This window comes from Chiloscyllium plagiosum, chromosome 20, assembly GCF_004010195.1.
Source record: "Chiloscyllium plagiosum isolate BGI_BamShark_2017 chromosome 20, ASM401019v2, whole genome shotgun sequence".
NCBI lineage: Eukaryota > Metazoa > Chordata > Chondrichthyes > Orectolobiformes > Hemiscylliidae > Chiloscyllium > Chiloscyllium plagiosum.
The window spans coordinates 43,684,098-43,705,956 of NC_057729.1; the positions used below are offsets into that span (position 1 = coordinate 43,684,098).

Sequence of the window (21,859 nt, forward strand, 5' to 3'; positions counted from 1 at the left end):
AAACAAATTAATATACCAGCATAATGGTTAACTGCTGTTGAGATGCACATCTTTTTTATTAAAGAAAATTAAAACTAAAAGGAAAATGTGGAACTCCAGTAAAACACCACCTTCCTCTGGTTGGGGATATGTTGTGCACTAAAAATTGAATTTGAGAACAAAGGTTAGGGGGTTATTTGTAAGGTGATAGAGTGAGAATGTATGTTGTTAGTATGGAGTTCTGAATAAACAGCAGGCACAGACACAAGGCTGTCTTAAGAATTACCACCCAGAAAAGTTAGGAAGCAATTACACACCTGGTTCAAACCTTTAAGATTGGAAAAAACTGAAATGCACAAAGCCCTCTTGCTCTAAAATGATCCTTTAATATTGCTTAGTTTCCAGAGATAAGAGAAGGCAAATGCATAACTTCACTAATCTTAAATGGAGTTCACTATCTGTTAGGTCAACATCTTTATAAACATTTAAGAAAAATGTAGAGTAATAATTTCAGTCCAAACTCATATCTTCCTCTTCATCCTTTTTGTCCTTTGACTCACTATCTCCTTCCTTGTCATCAAGTTTTGTCTTTGAGGATGTTGAATTGTGTTGCATTGCTTTGGCAAATCCTTCCACATCTATTGGGGGGTGGGGTAAGAGAAATATACAAAAACCAGTCATTATATTTGGTCTAAATCATGTTACTCTTAATTTTGAAAAGATTCAAAAGAAAGGTATGAAGTTGAGAAGAACATTAAGATCAATAAATCAAAATAGAAGATCCTAGATTTCAAATTGGTTACATTACTGGAGCTTCACTATATTTAAACTTGCCCCATAAAACATAACTGAGAATCCTGCATTAGTATGAGTTGTGATCATTGCAGCTTCATGGCCCCTTTAAAGTGTTTTTTTAAATTAGTGAGCATGGTCTAACTGCTTTGTCATCAAGGCCCGAACAATCAATGGGGAGACAGGCACTAATTTACTTAGTATGGTTTAAACAGTTCAACCAAACTCCTTTGCTCTTAGGTCTCCTACAGCTTCCAATAATCACAGGTCAAGGATAATAATTTTCAAGTACGAAAAATCTGTTCACAGTGCCGGCTGGGGAAAGGGATGTATGAGACACATTAAACTAATGTCTTTAGTTTAAAAAATAGGTTGTTCTATCAATAATTAATACTTCAGCACTGGCAGTGCTAAACTTCTACTCGGAAAATGGACACCTGATGGAAACCTTACACCAGGTTCAACCTAGGTCTCAAAGGCATTGCACCATTATACAATGTCCCTTAACCTTTTTCTTACAGATTTTACTAAACAAAGGCACATTTTTCATGAAGTTTTGTAATTCAAAGTATAGTCATAACATTGTATAAAACAGATCCACCTTCTAGCACTGGGTGGATTTGATGTCCAAGGATGAAGCGTATGGCATTTCTGTGAAGGGGTCTCCAATTGATACCCAATTGATTTCTCACGTCCAAGTTACTTCAGGGGAGGGAGGCTGAAAAAGCAACCTTCCTGCCCAGGATCCAAGGGCTTCAGAGTAACATCAGTCTTCAACCAGCAGGGGTCACAATGTTTCTTTTGCCAGGAAAATTTCCTCCATAGACAGGACTGGTGGCCTGTTGTGGATGGGAAGCCCCTCTTTCTCATACTTTATATCCATCAGGAATGGAGGAAACTGGTTGAAGGCTCCCATACATGCCCATCAACATCACCCAGGGCAACCTGGTCTGTAATCATGAACTCTCCCCACTCCCCTGTTCCTGGTGTGACCATGGTGGAAACTACACTGGCTGGCTGGCCAGCAGCTGGAGAATGGAAATTGATGAAGCAAGTGTCCCATTAAAGCTCATCAGACCTCTTGGAAATGGCCAGAGTTGAGTCACCAATATAACAAACCTGAAGTGACCTTCATTTGTGGAGTTTGAGACTATTAAGCACATATTGTAATGGAATCACGTAGAAGTATATTATCTCTGCAACTTTGGACCTAATCATAAAATATGAAAGGCACTTACCTCCTTTTCCAGCTGCTTCTACAGCCTCTGCTGGCAAACCAAACTGACTCATTAATGGACCTAACTGTCCCGAAGCCAGGGCTGCACTGAACATGCTCATGGCCTAAAGAAATACATTTTTAGACAAACAGTTAAAATATTACTACCTTCACAAAGTATTAGCAACTACATATTTGAAACATAATCCTCTGAAGATCAGCTAAACTATGAAGTTAGTTCTAGTACTGGAAAAATACATTCTTCGATTTAACTTTAAATGTCAACTTTGTTCTCAAGTACTACATAAACATGGCTATTTTTCTAAAACGACTCATCTGTAACAATGATAAAACTTCATCTCAAAAAAATTATTGCTCAACTTAGAAATCATTGCAGCTGTTTAGAGCCAATACTATATTATATCCTAGACACTTGCCTAACATGAGATACACCTTCAACATTACTGGTGATGACAGTGTTTTATTTTGGTTGCACATATTTGGGTTTATTCAACTTTCAATCTCAAATTAAAATTACACGCAGTGAACCAATGCAACTCAACCACTAGACATTGTAAATTTACTAGGGTAGAGTGCAAATTTGTAAGAAACCATACTAATACCTATAGATACACAACTAAATCTCCAATGTGTAATGAATTATCGGGAATTAAAATCAACTTAATTAGAATAAATTCAAGATTGCTTGAGGGGTGAAGCACACTCAATTTGCCTTTGAAACATATCCATTTACCTTTGGCAGATGCATGCTGAGGAATATTTTGCACTTGGATCACTGGCATTAAAGAATTCTTAAATAGGCATTTTGAAATGGATTGAGTAAGGATGAGTGTCTAGCCTAACTAGAACATGTTTAGGGTTGCGCAATTTAGATTGAAGGACAATAAAACAGGAATTCAAATCTACTTTAGCATTCAGGATAATTAACTGCAGAAAATTTTAAATCTGCATAGGTTTGAACAAGTTAAGAAAATGCACACCTGTTGAAACTGAGGAGATGTTAATGTATTCTGAATTTCTTCTGCAGGCTGAGGCAGCGACTCTCCTGTTGGAAGGTATGGTAATAATCGCTCCTGAACCTCTGAATTTGCCAGAATAGGAGCCATGATTTCTGGTGTCAATACACTGGATAAATCCACAGCTAGAAAAATAAATCACAATTGATTGCCCTCTGCAATTCAATGTTGTGCAAGTATCTGAGTGCAAGAACAAAATTTCCAGTGCAACAGGACTTGGAAAAATGTTGAGGCACCGAGTTGAGGTGCAAAAACAAGCTTGACCACTAGAAACTTTTAAAAAAAAAGGACAATATTTGCCACTGTTTCAGTTCATACTTTCCTTTCTTCAGCTCTCCACTTTACAATTTTAGCCACACAGTTTCTGAAGCACATTCTCAAGTAATGTCAACATCCATAAAGATATCAGACAGTTACAAAGGAAAAGAAAACACTGCACGCTAAGAAATTCCTCTGCTCTAGGTAATCAGAATAATGCAGGACTTGTCACTATCAACACCTTTTGTAAGAACACTGGTATTTTCATGTTTATCACATTAATGCATAATTATTCCCATGGTAATGCAAGTTCATTCAGAGGCAGCTAGGGGCCATCACCTTGCCAATTATCAAATACTGCCGGTTCGAGTAACATTTAAGCAAGTCTGTTTGAAAAATAGAGTGTATAAAACCAGTCAAAGTGCTGTTAGAAGGCAATTCAGGATTCCTTAAGAATACAATGCAAGGAAATTATAGAAAACCTTTGGAAAACCAGGTTTCAGCCTCAGCTCACATTCCACTGTGGTAATCACAGTTCAGGAAGAATTTCAAGATCCAAAAAAAGAATTACTGGAATGGTTCCAAAAGGAAAACAACTTTAGTGGAGAAGTTTTGAAGCTGAGAACGCCAAGATAATCTGGTAGCAGCATTCAAAGCCATGAAAGAGATTTCATACATGAAGTATTATGAATGGCTTCCAGTGGAAGAATCATGATCAAATGGGAATGATTTGGAGGTCAAGGAAAAGAAAAACAAAGACTATAAAGAATTCCCTTTAAGAAAACAAAGTCTTGCAATATGAAGCTGTCCGATCAGGTAATGGAAACAGATTCAGTAGTAGTTTTCAGTTACCTGATAAATATACTTAAAGGGAATGAAATCTACAGGTACATGGGAATCAAAAAGATGAGGACCAGTTGGATAACACCATCAAAAGGTATGATGGACTAAAAGTCCCCCTTATAATTCTCCAGTCTCTCAAACGATGATTGAGTGGTCTGGAAGTGGTACGTATTATGACCATTTTAAAAATTATTAATCGAATGCATACATACTTCAAACCAATTACAAATACATGACTCAAATCCTACTTGTGACTGCCAAAGGTTTTATCTGCTACATGTTCTGAAGATCGTTAAAGCTAGTTTCTTACCTTGCTGTCCTGTCCCTTCTGCTGCAGCAGGAACAGTCATGCTAGCCAAGATACTCTGCAAGTCACGCAGCTGAATGGGTTGAGTTGGACTTGTTGCAGACCCAGATGCTGTAACAGATGGAGATGCAGATGCAGATGCAGATGCAGATGCAGAACCTGCGTTTGATGCTGCTGGTGTTGTAAGACCTGCTGCTGCCACTGCCGGCACAGTCGTGGATGCTACAGTGGGGGCTGGTACTGGTGTTGTTGCAGCAGCAACAGAAGGCACTGAAGTCATGCGAACTGCTGAAGCTGTAGAGGATGGAGTGATGGCTGCGGACTGGCTTCGGGAGCTGTATGCAAAGAAAAGCTCCATTAAAGAAAGGATTAAATTACTTATTTTGCCAAACTGAAGAGTAGCACTCAGGAGGAAGGAAAGAAAAAGGGGTACAAGCAATTACTTGGTCCAGTTTTATCCAAATACACTTTCACTGCAGTGACCACTGATTGACTGCATCACACCACAAGCTATCTTTATGTCCAAACTAGAAACAGATCATTGCCTGCTTTTTTATTATTAAATTTGCAGCATTACAGTTCAACTACTGCTAGAGAATATTACGAACACAGACTCAAGATGGCCTTTTGGCTTGCCAAACCCTGCCAGCTTAGAGGAGAATTTACCCAATCCTACTCCCTCACTTGATTCCTGTAAAATTTCTTTTAAAGTAGCCCAATAACTTTATTTTATTCAAGCATCTGTAAAATTTCTTTAAGATAATTTATTGCTTCTGTTTCCATCAGTTCAGTTGGCAACAAATTCCAGGTCATTCCCACATGCTGCACAAAAAAGGTTCTTACTCCGCAACGTTTGCTGAAATCAAAATTAGCTGAAATAAACAGCTAATGGGAACATTTTTTTCTTGTTTACCTTATAAAAAGGTAGTCATAACTTAGTATACCTAACACTTTTGTTCTAAAAGAGATTCACCCCAGCTTTTCCAAACTAACTCTTTAACCAAAATCCCATCACTGGAATTATTAAGGTATCTTTTCTGCACCCTCTCAGAGACACTCACATTGTTCTAAAAGTGTGGTAATCAGACCTGGATACAATGATACACCCAGCACTTAGTAGACAAACTCAGAACTACTGTCCTGGAAGAAGATAGTCTTTAGTGGCAGGACATAATACATACATTAAGATATTGTTTCTTACCTTGAAGAACTACCAGCAGCTGTTGGGCCTCCACTGCCAAGCAAGCCAGCAAGACCAGCAGGGCCTGCTAAAGCTCCCAGACTACCTGTAAAGAAAAATGACAAAGACTTGCAGTACTAGTTATTTTAATTTATTAAAAGAAAAAGGGGCTGGGTGCGCACACAAGTTCAGAATGCCACAAACTTTATTGAATTTGCATTAAAAGATATGTTTCCTTGATGTACACAATTTTCAGGGAGGAGAAGCTTTAACTACTAAGTAAAAAGAAAGATTTAGTGTCAGTAAGAGTACGTAGTCATAATGTAAATTTATGTAACAATCTTAATTTGGGAGCAAGACTGCAGTTTGCTCTTAATTGCTTTAGCCTGACTTTAATTTTCTTTGGCAATAATAGTCTGAATTCTGTGAAGCTGATAGTTTTCTCAACACAGGATTGGAGAAATAGCAGGGAGCCCGGTCAGTCAAATGGAGGGGTGAGGAGAGAAAGATAAAGATAAATTCGTGCCCTTGAGGTATTTAAGAGGTCAGCATCAGATTTCCCACATAACCGAGTTTCCAGGTGGCAGTGTGCCTGCTCAGCAAGAGTTCCTGGTCAAAGGTTGATACCTACACATCACTGAAAGGCTGGCATGTGGCAGCACAATGCACATCACAGGACCAGGGACTGTAAATCCAAGGTGGCATCCATGGACAGGGGTGTGTGTGTGTGTGTGTGTGTGTGCGCGCGCGCGCACGCATGTGTAAGAGCAGGAGGCATCTTTTTGGTGACCCCTATTCTTTCCAATGGCAGCAGGTTCTGTGACTAGGAATTGAGTGCCTCCAAAATGTATGGGAAAGTACAAGGCCAGAATAAATTGTGTTGGCCTCAGGCACAATGGGTGTCAATAAACGCATTCAGCCTAAGTGATATCCTGCCAATGAGGGTTCAAGAATCCTGAGTTCATATCTGCTACCCTCAAACTTAAATGGGAGGATCTCTACAAGTAATGGACCAACATAAGGCCTCTCTGACAAATGACACTCACCCATTATATTGTATGAGGAAAACATTATTTGTACTAGTTCACTTGTAAAATTAAAACTGTAAAAGAGTTTCAAATGAGGAAAATGGGCTTTAAACATGTGCACACAAAACGTTAACATTTTCTTGTTGCTGAAAATATTAGCATCACTAGTTACAGTTTCATGTAAAATAAATTTAACAGCACATTATTTCCTTTTCTAAGTACGCTGCTCTCATTTGGCAATATTCATCCTCAAGGCTAACGTTATCAGACGTTGTCTAGTTATACAGCTAACTGTAAAGCTGCATGTTTTACAGCAGATGGGACTGCAGGAAAAAAGCAAGGAATGCAGGGAAAAAAAAGACTTGTACAAATCAGAAAGCTCTGGTATAAACAAAAACAAATCGCTGGAGAAACTTAGCAGGTCTAGTAGCATCTGTGGAAAGAAAACAATTAACATTGAGTCCAGCAATTTGTTTTTCTACGTTTCAGATTTCCAGCACCCACAGTTTTTGTTTAATTTTAGAGAAATCTGTTGACCAACTGGCTGAGCAAAGATTTTATAAAAGTTCTTAAGAACCAAACTGGACTATTAGGATCTTTCCCCTTTTAAGTCTCCATGCTACTTATTTGATTTTCCATGTGGCTGCACGGCCCAGCTCAGGCAAACGTACACGCCAATGTCCCCTCATTACGATGCCAAAAAAGTAGAATGCCTCCTTATCTGTTGCTTTCTCTAGTTGTGAGAAACTATTAGCCCCATTGAAAACAAAATTATTTTTCCTTCCAGTAAAGATAGAAGGAATTGTTTTGTAGATAGGCTGCTTTATGTCACAAATTTATTTATAAAATGCAATTAATATTTACCAAGTCCACCTAAACCGGTTGCTCCCATCAGCTGCATCAGCTGGTTATGACTCATGTTACCCAAAAGACTTTGCAATCCACTTTCTCCTGGAATAAAGAGATGAATGACAAATCAGAGGAGTCTGTGTTTGGCTCCTCTTCTTATTTACTATACACACATGATTTAGACTTAGATAAAATATCAAAATTTGGAGAAATAAGATGACTGTAGGAGGTATAGCTAGAGTGTGGGCAGATGGATGGCAAGTGTAGTTCAAATGGATGGAAATGTAAAGTAATACATTTGGGAATAACTTTTTCATGGATCACAGAAGTGAAGCTTTGATGTGGAAATGCACAGTTGATCAATAGGTGGTACTGCTGTTAGGCACAGCTATCATAACAGCAAACTGATTATTTAGTTTGGATTCAGGAGGCATACAAAAGTAAGTGGCAATGCTGCCTAAGCCCTTAGAAAACATCAGCTGAAGTATGGCCTACATTAAGGAAGAACTATAAAAGCACTGGAAAAGTTGCAGCTACAAACTAACTTTGGAACGCTAGACCATTCACATTCTTCAAATCAGTTATTTGTCAAGAGACTCAAGACCTCAGGGCTTTCTTTAACAGAGCAGAGATGTTATAGAACAGCTTGGTGAGGTCTATATTATTTATATCGTAAAGAGTGATTAGTTTTACAATTTAGAGATGATAATAAAAGGATAAAAATTTTAAATACCCAAAATTGAATAGTGGCAGCTAGGAGGAAAACAATAAAGTTTTCCACAATCTAAACAATCAAATTAATGCTGAATTAGTTTTGCTTGGAAATAATAAATTAAAATATGGTGTGGAGAATTGGCAAAAGAATAGGATTAGACATGGTAATCATATTTTCAACACATACGCATGAACCACCAAAAGAATGAAAAAGCACAGAAACAACTTATTCAAGCAAGTAAACAATTTGTTTCTGTGCAAGCACAAGCAAACTTTTAGTTTGTTTTGCACATTACTGCACAAGGCTTGCTGAAAAACTGGAGTTTTTTTTAAATAGTCCCAAATTTGGCAAAACCCCTCAAAAGAAAAATTATAACGAGTACCACGTAAATTCAATTTAAAACCACATGAGCAGCACAACACCGCTCTTAATGAATGTTTTTTTTTTAAAAAAGAAAAACAAAATGGTTGCAAGTAGGCTATAGAAATTGGCTATTACTCTATATCTCTAACAACATTTTGCACATTAATCACAATTCATATTAAATAAAAATATGCAAGGAATAGCAAGAAACAAAAAACATTAGTAGGTAATATATCTTCAACAAAAAATGAAAGCAAACAAACATTCTGGATTCCTTAGTGACCTAGCTTCTCAGACAAGTAATTGAGCCAAATAAACCCAGAGGTTTTGTGATAATCTGATCTCAACCATTGCTGGAATGGATACTCAATTCACTTGGGTCAGTGTTCATGGGTCAGAAAAGGAAGTCTCCGGTCCTGATCGCCAAACGTAACACCTTGATGCTTGCTGATCGAAGACACAAAGATCAGCAGCAACCATGCCCAAACTATGAAATAGCTTGCTGGTCTCTGCTACCAAGGAGCACAATTAAATGACTGCCACAATGCAAAGGTACTGAACATAATCTGTAGAACAAATCCCTGGAAGGAAGACCTTCAAGTGAGTTGGCAGTGATTACTCTAGGTCATTACAAACTAGAATAAAAATACCTGTTAGTTTTTGTTTCTGATCAATAGATTTCTACAAACTGATTACATTGAGAGAGAAGGTGAGACTATGGGATTGAGGTACATAATAAACAATGATCTAGTGTGGCAGAGAAAAGGGTGAGGGTTGATAAGCTTACCCCTGCCTTGCTGTTTGTGTTAATATTATGGTTACATTAAGTTCAAATTCTAACAAACTAATGGGATACCTCCAAGTGCGGCTAGCTCATGACCCCCACTGCTGCTACCACCACCCAAAGCACCAGGCATTGGTGGATTGTTTAGATATTCATTCACTTTTCGGCAGAACTCTTCATCTTTATCAGATTTGGGCTCCTGCAGATTTAAACACAACAGTTAGAGATTACAAACTAGTCTAAAATCAATCAACCACGGGTCCAAGCTGTCTTGAGATCTGCAAAAGGAGAAGACAAAGATTTAAAAAAAGTATTAATTTCAATTAAAAATTCACCAAAAACAAAAATGCACAAGGATACAACATTGTAAATGCTGCATATTAATTATCATCTTGGTTTGCTCAGATATAACCAACACCTCATTTTAATTTATTCTAAGTTTTCTCATTAAAATAAAGGGAGATTGAATCATTCATATTTCATTCCCAATGTCAGTACTGTTCTTTCCTGGAGAGATAGCAGGGACCATCAAGCTGCAGCTCACAGGCTACGTGCAGTCTAAACCTCTAATCTAATCCTGGAACACTAGACTATTCAATCCTAGTTATCCCTTCAAATCAATGGCTTTTCCTGTTTAAAACACTAAAGTAGCGATGGGAATCTCAGCTTTACATTCAATGCCTGATGTGCCAAGTATTTCTAGAATTTCCTGTTTTTAAAATTTCAGATATCCAACATCAGCAGTATTTTGCTTTTACGTATTCATTGTACATGGATTTAAACTTTACAGGTGACCTGACATTCCATGGTAACTATATTACCAAGACAAATAGGACACACTTTCTGCAAGTGTCTGAGCAAAATAAAATACCTCTATTTTCACAAGACTCAAGAGTCATAGACCATATAGCCTGTCAAGCCTGCTCTGCTATTCAAGAGAGTCATGGTCATTCTTGTGCACACCTCATTCTCTCAAATCCAAGACAGCTGTCTACCATATTCAACACTGGAGCAACCATAACCCTCTGGAGAAGAGAATTTTAAAGATTTCATATCTGAACTGAGCAATTTCTCCTCTTTTCACTCCTACCTTGAGATTATGAACCTACGTACTTGACCAGAAGAAACAAACAAACATTCTCAATAACTATCGTAAGAATGGGATTCAGAATCTTGTACATTGCAATGAAATTTCTCATTTTAGAAGAATGAAAGACACATACTCAATTTACTCATCAATTGAAGTTAATTGACCAAAGGTCAATGCCCTAATCCCAGATACCAAATTAAGTGAACAGTGCTGCTTCTAATGTAAATATATTATTTCTGAAATGTGGAGGCCAAAACTGTAAACAGGATTGCAGCTATGCTTTCAAATAACCCTATACAATTGAAGCAAGACTCAGTTATGATTGTAATTCTCAGGCAATAATAAAAAAAAATCCAAACTAAATTAGTTAGTCTTTGGTGCAGCTGTAACTATAATGCCTAGGTATTAAGATAAAAATTATTTAACTTGGCAGGATCCTCCACGATCAGAAATTTAGGGTCAGTGAACTGATACAAATAATCCAACAGTAAACAACCAAACTATGTTCTCAGTTACATGATCACTTCAGGAAGTATCCATACATTGGTTTGAAAATCCGAAAGTATTTGGAGAAAGTCAAATGACTGAAATGAGAAAAAAAAGTCAATAGGGAACAACTAGCTTTCTTCACTTGCAGTTGCATAAATACCTTAATTATAAAAAAATGAGCACAGTAAAACTTTTTTTTGAAAAAGCTGCAGCTTTTAATTCTTACCTGCATCCAAAAGAAAAGACGTTTGGATCCTGACTTAAACTTCAGCACAAACACACGTCCAGTAGTACACTGGGTAACTCGCTTAAATTCACAGTCATCAGGAAAAATGATCAGGTCCTGTCAAAATACCACATTAACTCAAATGTCAAGTAAAAACACTTCTGCAGATTCTTTACTTTTACCTCTACATTTTACATTATGTTTCTAAAATATTTTACAGAGAGCATTTTGCTAATAAATGTTAAGCCATTTTAAACTCAAAAATCAAAATCATATCAGACTTTAAGTCCACCAAATCTCAATTTTGCATTTATAAACAACTTACAATTACATCATACATAGAATCTCTATGGTGCAGAAGTAACCCATTCAACCCTCCGAACAGCATCCCAAACAGATCCATCCCACCCCCAAAATCCTTCTTCCCTGTAACATTTCCAATGACTAACCCACTTAATCTCGGTAAAAACAATGACTGCAGATGCTGGAAACCAGATTCTGGATTAGTGGTGTAGGAAGAGCACAGCAGTTCAGGCAGCATCCAAGGGCTGCCTGAACTGCTGTGCTCTTCCAGCACCACTAATCCAGAACCCACTTAATCTCTCCATTCCTGAGCACTGCGGGCAACTTAGCACTGTCAATCCACCTAACCTGCACAACTTTGGACTGTGGGAGGAAACCAGAACACGAAGGAAACCCACGCAGACATAGGAAGAACATGCAAACTTCATACACAGACAGACAGCCGGCCAGGAATCGAACACTGGTCCCTGGCATTGAGAGGGAGACAAAAGAAAAACTGCAGATGCTGGAATCCCAAGTAGACAGGCAGGAAGCTGGAAGAATACAGCAAGCCAGGTAGCATGAGGTGGAGAAGTCGATGTTTCAGGTGTAACCCTTCTTCAGTACTGAAGGGTTACACCCAAAATGTCAACTTTTCCACCTCCTGTCTACCTGGCACTGTGATGTATTGTGCCACCCTACATCTCTGCCTACCAAATAACCTCACTAAAGGTGCAAACAGACCGAAATGTATACCAAAATAAAGACAATATTATATGGGGTTACCAGAACCTGTCAAATGAATGGATTGCTAGAGGGCTATGCTATTTTTTAAACCTTTTGTATGCTATTTCCTTTAGGTTTACATTCTACCTCAACCACAAAAATAGTGGTTGTCTCCCATGGCAGGTAGAATCCTTGCCCCTTTAAGAGCATTTACCTGTCCTGTATGCTGCCAGAATTAGTTTAACAGCACTCTCCATTGTATTTCTGTAATTTTAACTGATAACAGTTTTGACCAGTTTGCTATCCCTAGTCTAATCTGCGAGTTAGTCTTACAAGATCTAGAATCTTAGCAAATGTAATGATCAGGAATGATCAGTTTTAATACTTTTTTCCTAGTTATTTGCCATCATTCAAAGGCACTGAATACGTTTGGTTACACTTTCACAAGCAATGGTGGATTTCACCACCTCAAATAGATTTTGTTTTGCGCTTTACATTGCAATTAACAGTCTCAGATGATTCAAATGTAAAACTATCATTTTCTATCCTCACCTAAATAGAATCAAAACTAATGTTCAAATAAATGTAAGCTAAGGTCAGACAGACTCAGGAGGGGCATGTTGGGATGGTCACCACTGGATGCCAATCAGAAATGCTGAAGACTTTGTAGTAACTAATTGCTAACACAATGGCATATATTTAAGAAAATACTATATGGCTCACAGCAAAGATATAGTTCAGTGAAGGATTTTAGCAAGGTCATAAGCAAACTATGGTTAACCAAGGAAGGGTGGGTCAAACTGAAAGAAAAAAATACAATGCAGTAAACATTTGTGGTAAAACAGAGAATTCAGAAAGTTTTAAAAAACTGATAGATGACCAGAAATAGGGAGGAAATAAGCTGTGCAAGCAATATCAAGACAGACAGTAAGAACACCTTTATGTATATGAAAAGCAACAAAGAAGTCAAAGTGAACATAGGCCATTTCGAGAAGGTTGGGAACTAATGGAGAACCAGGAAATGGCAGGAGTTGAATAAATACTTTGACACCTTCACAGTAGAATATATTAATGACATTCCAAAACGTCTAACTATTCATGGGTTGGGTGGAATGGGGAAGAGAGAAAGAGGAAGAGGAGAAAAAAAAATACAACAACTATCAGTAAGCAAAAGTGTTCAGAAAAATAATGGGACTGAAGGCTGATAAACCCCCTGGACCTACTGAGATGCATCTGAGTATTTCAAAAGAAAGTACCTCCAAGAATCATGGATGTACTGGTCATAATTTCCAAGGAATTCTTAAGATTCTGTAAAAAGAAGTACCAGCTAATTGGTAACTGGCAAATGTAACATGCTGATTTAAAAAGGGAAGGAATCAAAAAAGATTAAAATTTTATTGAGAACATGTTAGAGTCTATTCCAAAGAATCTAACAGCAGAGCATTCAGAAAGGCATAATATGATCAGAATTAGCATGGCCTCACAAAGGCAAAAATCATGCCCAAATTTACCAGAATATTCTAGAGTGGTCTTACACAGGATAGAAAAGGGAAACAATAGACGCAATTTATTTGGATTTTCAGAAGGTATTTGATAAGGTATCACACATTTGGCGACTTGAAAGATGCAAGTCCATGATGTGGGAGGTAAAATATTAGAATGGAAAGAGAAGAATGGCTACTAACAGAAGACAGTGTTGCAATGAGTGATACTGGGGGTTTGGTTACAAGGTCAGAGTCATGCAGCACTAAACAGTCCCTTTGGCCCAACACGTCAATGCTGACCAGGTTTCCTAAACTGAACTAGTCCCATTGCCTGCATTTGGCCCACATCCCTCTAAACCTTTCCTATTCATGAGCGTGTCTAAATGATTTCTTTTAATGTTAATTGTACCCATTTCTACCACTACTTCTAGCATATTGTTCCATATACTCACCAACTTGTGTGAATAGGTTGTCCCTTAGGTTCTTCCTTAAATTTTTAACTCAAACCTTCTTCCAGTCTCAGTAACCTGCTTGTAAATCCTTTTGTACTCTTTCCAGTTTAATAACATCCTTCCTGTAGCAGAGCAACCAGAATTATACCCAGTACTCCAACTGATTTCACTGTACTCTAAGACAACCTTTTCACCGTCCACTACACCAATTTTGGGGTCATCTGCAAACTTATTAACCAGGCCTATATTTATATAAACAATTTGGATGAGAACAAATGAACAAGTGGACCCAGCACCAATCTTTGCAGCACACCATTATTCATAGGCATTCAGTTCAACAATCCTCCATCACCCTCTGTCTTCTACCATCAAACTAATTTTGTATCCAACCAGCTGGACTTCCATGGATCCCATCTGATCTAACCTTACTAACCAGTCTACCATGTGAAACTGAAGGCCTTGCTAAAGTCCACATGGACATCTACTACTCTGCCATCATCTACTTGGTTACCTGTTCAAAAACTTTGCGACACAATTTCTCATGCTGAAAGCCACACTGACCAACCCGTCAGCTCTTGCTTTTCCAAATGTAAGTAGATCCTGTCTCTCAAACTACTCCAACAACTTACCCAACATGGACATTAAGCTCACTAATCCATAGTTTCCATCACATTTCCTCACAGCCTCTCAAATAACAGCACAACATTAGCCACCCTCCAGTCTTCTGACATCTCACCCATTGATGGTACAAATATCACTGCTCAGGTCCCTGCAATTTCTTTGCTGTCTTCTGACAATGCACTGCTATACACTTGTTCAGGTTCCAGGGATATATCTACCTTTATAGGTTTGAAGACTTCCAGCACCTCCTCTTCGGTAATGTGAACGCTATTCAAGACTTCACTATTTACTTCCCAGAGTTCCCTCAGTTCTATAACTTTCTCCACAGGAAATGCTAACAAGAAACATTTGTTTAGGATCTCACTCATAGACAACCTTATTGATCTTTAAAGTGCCCTATTCTCTCCCTGGTTACTCTTTTGCTCTTCATATACATGTACAATCTTTTTAGATTCTCCTTTACCTTATCTGCCAAAGTGCTCGCATATCCTCTTTTTGCCCTCCTGATCTCCCTCTTAAAGGTACTCCTATGCTCCCTATACTCAAGGGAGTCACTTGATCCCAGCTGACTATACCAGACATGCCTCCTCTTTTTACTTGTCCACAGCCTCAATATCTCCAGTTACCCAGTGTTTCCCCACCCCTATCAACCTTGCTCTTCACACGAATAGGAACATGCTGGCCCTAAACTCTCGTTACAGACAAACCTCGATTATCCGAGCATCCGAAGGAGATCTTGAGGTCCCGATAGAAGCATTACACCATAGACGTGTTGCCAACACTGATCACGTCTTTTGTTTACAGTGATTAAATAGGCACAGTCTCCAAATGACTGACCTGCCCTCTCTCCCCAAACTTTCCCTGGAGATCTACAGAGGGGTGTCCCTTAAACCCCCTTCCCCAGATAATCTCTCCAACATTGTCCTGTACAGGGTAAAGATGGAACCCGCCAAAACATTGCAGTAAAAGGTCGAGTGTGTGGCTGTGCACGCATGCACGCCTATTTGGAAACTTACTCCACAAAGGCAGCAGCAGCAGCCGCTGCCCTGAAGTGGGAGCGGGTGTGGACTGGGGGTGGGGGACAGTGTTGGGGGGTAGAGATGGGGTTGGAGGGCAGCAGGGTGCAGTGTTGGACAGGGCTGGGGTGCAGGCAGGGGGCAGTGGGGGCTGGCGTGCGGTGTGTTGCTGCCTCATCTCCTGAACGGGGAGCAAACTTAAAAAAACTCCAAAGCCCCACAGGAAAGGCATTTAATCGATTAACCGAATAATCAATTATCACCCTCCCATCTCATTCGGATAATCAAGGTTCCTCTGTAATTACCTCTCTGAGAATATGTATGAGTATAAGCAGGCAGGGAAAGAGTTAAGTTCTGGAGTTTTGTGAAACAAGAGATTCAGCTGAGCATGACTCCGATCAGATATAAACTAACAATTAACAATGGGGTGCTGGAGGCAAGGGTAATGGGTTAACAATGTGGAAAAGCACTCATTACTTACAGCCATTTAACAAGATGAGGTAGCATTCGGTATGTGAGGTCAGTTTAACAAGGTGAAAAGTATTCATTATGTGAAGCCAGTTATTCATTGCGTAACACAGATGGCTTAATCTTTACTATTGATGCTCACTGATTGTAAAACGTCACCCAAATCAATATGTATGTTGTCTTATCTGGATGCTCTTCCCTGTAAAATGACTGTATAAGTCATTGAGAAACTGCTGTTCCAGAGAAGACGTGAATTAATTTCCCTGTGTACATGGGTGATCATTCTCTCCTCCTCCAGGACCCGGAATAAAGATGGAGATAAAACGTTTTGCTTTGACTGAGGGGTGGAAAACAGGACATCTTTTGAAAACTTTCCACTTGCCAGACATCCCTTTACCTGCAAACAGTCACCCTCAATCAACTTTGGAAGGTTCCTGAAAATACCATCAAAACAGGCCTTACTTCAATTTATAACTAACTTGTGAACCAGATCTATCCTTTTTCATAATTCCATTATTTTGTAAATAGTTAAGGTCCCAAATTGTTCCCCTATAAGGACCTCAATCACTTACCCTGCTTTATTTTCTCAAGAGGAGGTCAAGTTTTGTCTCATTGATTGAGAAATTTTTCCTGAACACACTTAAATTCCTCCCCATCCAAGTCCAGGGTTAGCTCATTGCATTACAAACCAGCTGTCCAACTAGAGTGATGTCAATGAGAAAGTTGGTAGCCTTACACATCTAAGGAGATGCAGGAAAGCGGTTGACCATGGCGGGGGCCACTTGTTCAGAAGAATTAAGGACATCTGTTCTTATTATCAATGGATCGGTGTAAATAAGGTGATAAAATGTGTTCACTTGTGAACTAAGTGGCAGTACTTCCTTCTGACCTTGGGGGCCTCAGCTCCCTCATCTTGAACTGTTCTGCAAGGTGAATGTCTCATTACCTGTACAAGCTAAGAAAACATGAAGGCTGAAGCTGATATAGTAATAAAGTTGGAAGACATTCATGTGTGAGTGAGAGAAGGGCGAGGGCAGAAGCTGGTGGAAAGATTAACTCTGTGGTCTGATCTGAGTGAACACTAGCTGATCATGGATTGAATGCTTGTATGTTGTTCTTGGAGCTTGAGATCCAGGAATGTTATGAATTTAATTTGTATTCTGGGAATCTTAAGCTGATTTTAGAAAAAAAAGCCATTTTGTAGGACAACGATACTGGGCATGTTAGCTGAGTGAGGTTACCTCATGACCTCTCCCACATAGTTCAGACTAGTCTCTTGTTATGATGTACTAGTAAAAGCAACTGACCAGTTGGCCTGACTTGATCAAAATCTCCCACTTTGATGTGCATGTAGTTTAATCAGTCAAGCGTACTCAAGACATGTGAATGAGTTTCTCTTCCTCTGCATACTTTTGCTTTTTTATTGCTTATCTGATTAAGTACATGTGGTGATTTTGTAATTTTTAATACCAATTTCTGTATAAAGACAGCTTATTTTCAGCAATAAGGGGAGTAGCCTAACAGAACTATTAGGGGTAAGAGCTGGCGCCACTACTCTGCTAATGATTTCGGAACCTTAGCTCAAGCCTGGCTTGTAGGAATTTATGTTACAGCATAACATTGGTTCCATCAGTAAGTAAAAGTAATAATTTAAATTAAACTGTCTGTAAAGAGTTCTATATTCTAGACTGCTGAAGAGAGGCTTAGAGGTAGAGTCCATTAGGGATTCCGAGCCGTCTCGAATACGTACTGTAACACCAACAGCACGGATTCAACACCCACATTGCCTAAGGTTACCATGACAGATTCGGCTTCTCAACCACTCTCTTCACCAGAAGAATGGTAACCTTCAGCTTAAATCACCACCTGTCATCTTTCCATTCTTGAAGGGCTTTTGCCTGAAACGAAGATTTTCCTGCTCCTCAGATGCTGCCTGACCTGCTGTGCCTTTCCAGCACCACTCTAATCTAGACTCTGGTTTCCACCATCTGCAGTCCTCACTTTTTCTTACCTGTCATCTTTCTCTAATCAGAGAGCAGCCCTATAGCCTGATACAACTATGACCACTTTATCCAATTTTATTAAGAAATTCCCTCCATTCCTGGTAGTGTGGATCTGTATTCATTGAAAATCAGAAGAATAGAGGTGATTTTATTGAAACATAGAACATTCCTAGGTGATTTGACATGGTAGACGTGGAAAGGTTGTTTCACCACCCGGGACCGTCTAGGTCCAGAGGTCATAAACTCAGGGATCGCACATTTAAGACAGATAAGGAGGAATTTCTTTTCAGAGGGTAGCAAATCTGTGGAACTTTTAATCGCACAGGGCTGTTAAGGCTGGATCATTAACTACATTCAAAGCTAAAATAGATTTTTAATCAGTAAGGGAATCAAGGACAATAGGAAAAAAAAAGGCAGGAAAGCAAAGTGTCTTTAGATCACTTCCAGAAAGGGTGGAGGTAGCAAAGTCCTTGAACATTTTAAAGGCAAACTCTTGTCAAACAAGGTTATAAGGGTAGGCAGGAATGACAATTTGAGGTTATGACCAGATCAGCCGCGATCTTTTGGATGGTAGAGCAGGCCCAAGAGACTGAATGACCTCACGTTCATATGCTCGGAACCAAAGCAAAACATTAAATGTTCAAAATTCACAGCATATCAGGTAACAAATTTCAAAAAGAAAAATGAATTAAAATTTGAGCTCCTTCAACTTTAAACTGCACAATGACTAAAACCAAATTTGGTCTCCCTCAGCACAGGTAGCATCTATGACAAGAATGTCTAATAGTTAATTAATCCAGTCACCAATACCTTCTGGCCTCCATATGATGCATTTAAGCCTAGTCAACTAAACTTCTCAATAAACTTATGAGCAACTGAACAGGTGTCAAATGTAAAACTGTGAACACCCTGTCCTATGACTTGTATACCTGGCAAAATTGGCAACTTTCCATTAATAGCAAAACCAAGGACATTTGCCATAAGCAATGTCTCCACCCTTAACAAACAAGCAGCATGCATTACAAGTTGTTCCAGTTTTTTTTTTAAAATGGCCACACACACATAGTAACTTAAAGGGGCAACCAGTGCACAGGAACTTTGGTTAGAAACCACATCCCAACTGAAACTACCACACCACCCCCTGCAAAATCCCATTCTCACCTAAACAATACCCCTCCTTGTCCCAATTCATACACCCCCACTCCTTTATCCTCACTTAGCTATAAAACTAATACTACCTCACCCAAAGCCCCTTCTACAGCCAAGCCACACAATCACCATCTCAAAGAACAAAGAAAATTTGCAGCCAAGGAACAGGCCCTTCAGCCCTCCAAGCCTGAGCAGATCCAAATCTACTGTCGAAACCCATTGCCCAATTTCTAAGCACCTATATCCCTCTGCTCCCCACCTACTCATGCATCTGTCCAGACGCATCTTAAATGAATCTACTGTGCCTGCCTCTACCACTTTCCAGACGCCCACCACCCTCCGTGAAATACTTGCCGCGTGTGTCCTTAAACTTTCCACCTCCCTCCTGCAGAGCCTGACTTCTCGTTATTGAATCCTTCACCCTGGGAAAAAGCTCGTCTCTATCCAGCCTGTCCATACCCTTCATGATTTTGTAAACCTCAATCATGTCCCCCCTCAATCTCCTTTTTCCTCATGAAAACAAACTTAACCTACTCAACCTCTCTTCATAGCTAGCACCTTCCATACCAGATAACATCCTTGTAAACCTTCTCTGCACCCTCTCCAAAGCATCCACATTCTTTGGGTAATGTGGTGACCAGAACTGAACACAGTATTCTAAATGCAGCAGAATTGTAACATGACTTGCCAGCTCTTATACTCAATACCCCATCCAATGTAGGCAAGCATACAATATGCCTTCTTGACCACTCTATCCATGTGCAGTAACCTTCAGGGTACAATGGACCTGCGCTCCCAGATCTCTCTGCTCATCAACTTTTCCCAAGGCTCTTCTGTTCATTACATAATTTGCTCTAGAATTAGTCTCACCTCAATGCATCACCTCACATTTGTCTGGATTAAAATCCATCTGCCACTTTCCCACCCAACTCTCCAGTCTATCTATATCCTCCTGTATTCTTTGACAGTCCCTTATGCTTTCTGCTACTCCACAAATCTTCGTGTCATCTGCAAACCTCCTGATCATACTAACAGTGCCCGCTTCCAAAACATGTATATCTCACACCATCACACAATGGCCAACACAACCACAACTCTAATTTCACAACATGCTCCAAACTCTCACACCAAACACCATACCAAAAATATCCACCAGCTCCTTAACATACTTACTCCAAAAAACTTTTACCATCCAAAAGCTTCCCCCGCACTCATCCTCAGCAACCCCATTCTATACCTACAAAAACCACAAACCATATTTTCCCCCTCCACCTTCCTCATACAGCACTCCCCCCTCAGCTCCTATTACCAAACCCCCCCCCCCCACCAACCTTCCTCCTACAGCCAGGGAACTATATACCTGTGAGCCTGACCTCGGTGGTGGGCAAGTTGTTGGAGGGAATCCTAAGGGACAAGATGTACATGTGTTTGGAAAGGCAAGGAATGATTAGGGATAGTCAACATGCTTTGTGCGTGGGAAATCATGTCTCACAAACTTGAGTTCTTTGAAGCAGTAACAAAGAGGATTGATGAGGGCAGAGCAGTAGATGTGATCTATACAGACTTCATTAAGGCGTTCAACAAGGGTCCCCATGGGAGACTGATTAGCAAGGTTAGATCTCACGGAATACAGGGAGAACTCGACATTTGGATACAGAACTGGCTCAAAGGTAGAAGACAGAGGGTGGTGGTAGAGCGTTGTTTTGCATACTGGAGGCCTGTGACCAGTGGAGTGCCACAAGGATCGGTGCTGGGTCCACTACTTTTTGTCATTTACATAAATGATTTGGATGCGAGCATAAGAGGTACAGTTAGTAAGTTTGCAGATGACACCAAAATTGGAGGTGTAGTGGACAGCGAAGAGGGTTACCTCAGATTACAACAGGATCTGGACCAGATGGGCCAATGGGCTGAGAAGTGGCAGATGGAGTTTAATTCAGATAAATGAGAGGTACTGCATTTTGGGAAAGCGAACCTTAGCAGGACGTATACACTTAATAGTAAGGTCCTAGAGAGTGTTGCTGAACAAAGAGACCTTGGAGTGCAGGTTCATAGCTCCTTGAAAGTGGAGTCGCAGGTAGATAGGATAGTGAAGGCAGCATTTGGTATGCTTTCCTTTATTGGTCACAATATTGAGTACAGGATTTGGGAGGTCATGTTGCGGCCATACAGGACATAGTTAGGCCACTGTTGGAATATTGCATGCAATTCTGGTGTCCTTCCTATCGGAAAGATGTTGCGAAACTTGAAAGGGTTCAGAAAAGAAGTACGAGGATGTTGCCAGGGTTGGAGGATTTGAGCTATAGGGAGAGGCTGAACAGGCTGGGACTGTTTTCCCTGGAGAGTCAGAGGCCGAGGGGAGACCTTATAGAGGTTTACAAAATTATGAGGGGTATGGATAGGATAAATAGGCAAAGTCTTTTCCCTAGGGTCAAGGAGTCACCATCCCCATCCTCTCCGCCACCGTCCCCTCTCCCTCCCCCTCCCCACCCCACCGCCACC

General features: G+C 39.8%; 1 protein-coding gene across 1 annotated transcript in view; it reads right to left on the reverse strand.

Moving 5' to 3' along the window:
• Positions 1 to 343: 343 nt before the first annotated feature.
• The window catches only part of adrm1 (ADRM1 26S proteasome ubiquitin receptor), a 24,743-nt gene continuing 3,227 nt past the window's right edge, over positions 344 to 21,859 (reverse strand). The window contains exons 2-9 of the mRNA XM_043710637.1: positions 11,157 to 11,273; positions 9,424 to 9,550; positions 7,505 to 7,591; positions 5,634 to 5,718; positions 4,436 to 4,767; positions 2,989 to 3,149; positions 2,010 to 2,112; positions 344 to 617 (exon numbers count right to left, since the gene is read on the reverse strand). Coding sequence (XP_043566572.1) covers positions 490 to 617; positions 2,010 to 2,112; positions 2,989 to 3,149; positions 4,436 to 4,767; positions 5,634 to 5,718; positions 7,505 to 7,591; positions 9,424 to 9,550; positions 11,157 to 11,273 — 1,140 coding nt within the window. The 3' untranslated portion in view covers positions 344 to 489. The remainder of the gene's footprint in view (positions 618 to 2,009; positions 2,113 to 2,988; positions 3,150 to 4,435; positions 4,768 to 5,633; positions 5,719 to 7,504; positions 7,592 to 9,423; positions 9,551 to 11,156; positions 11,274 to 21,859) is intronic.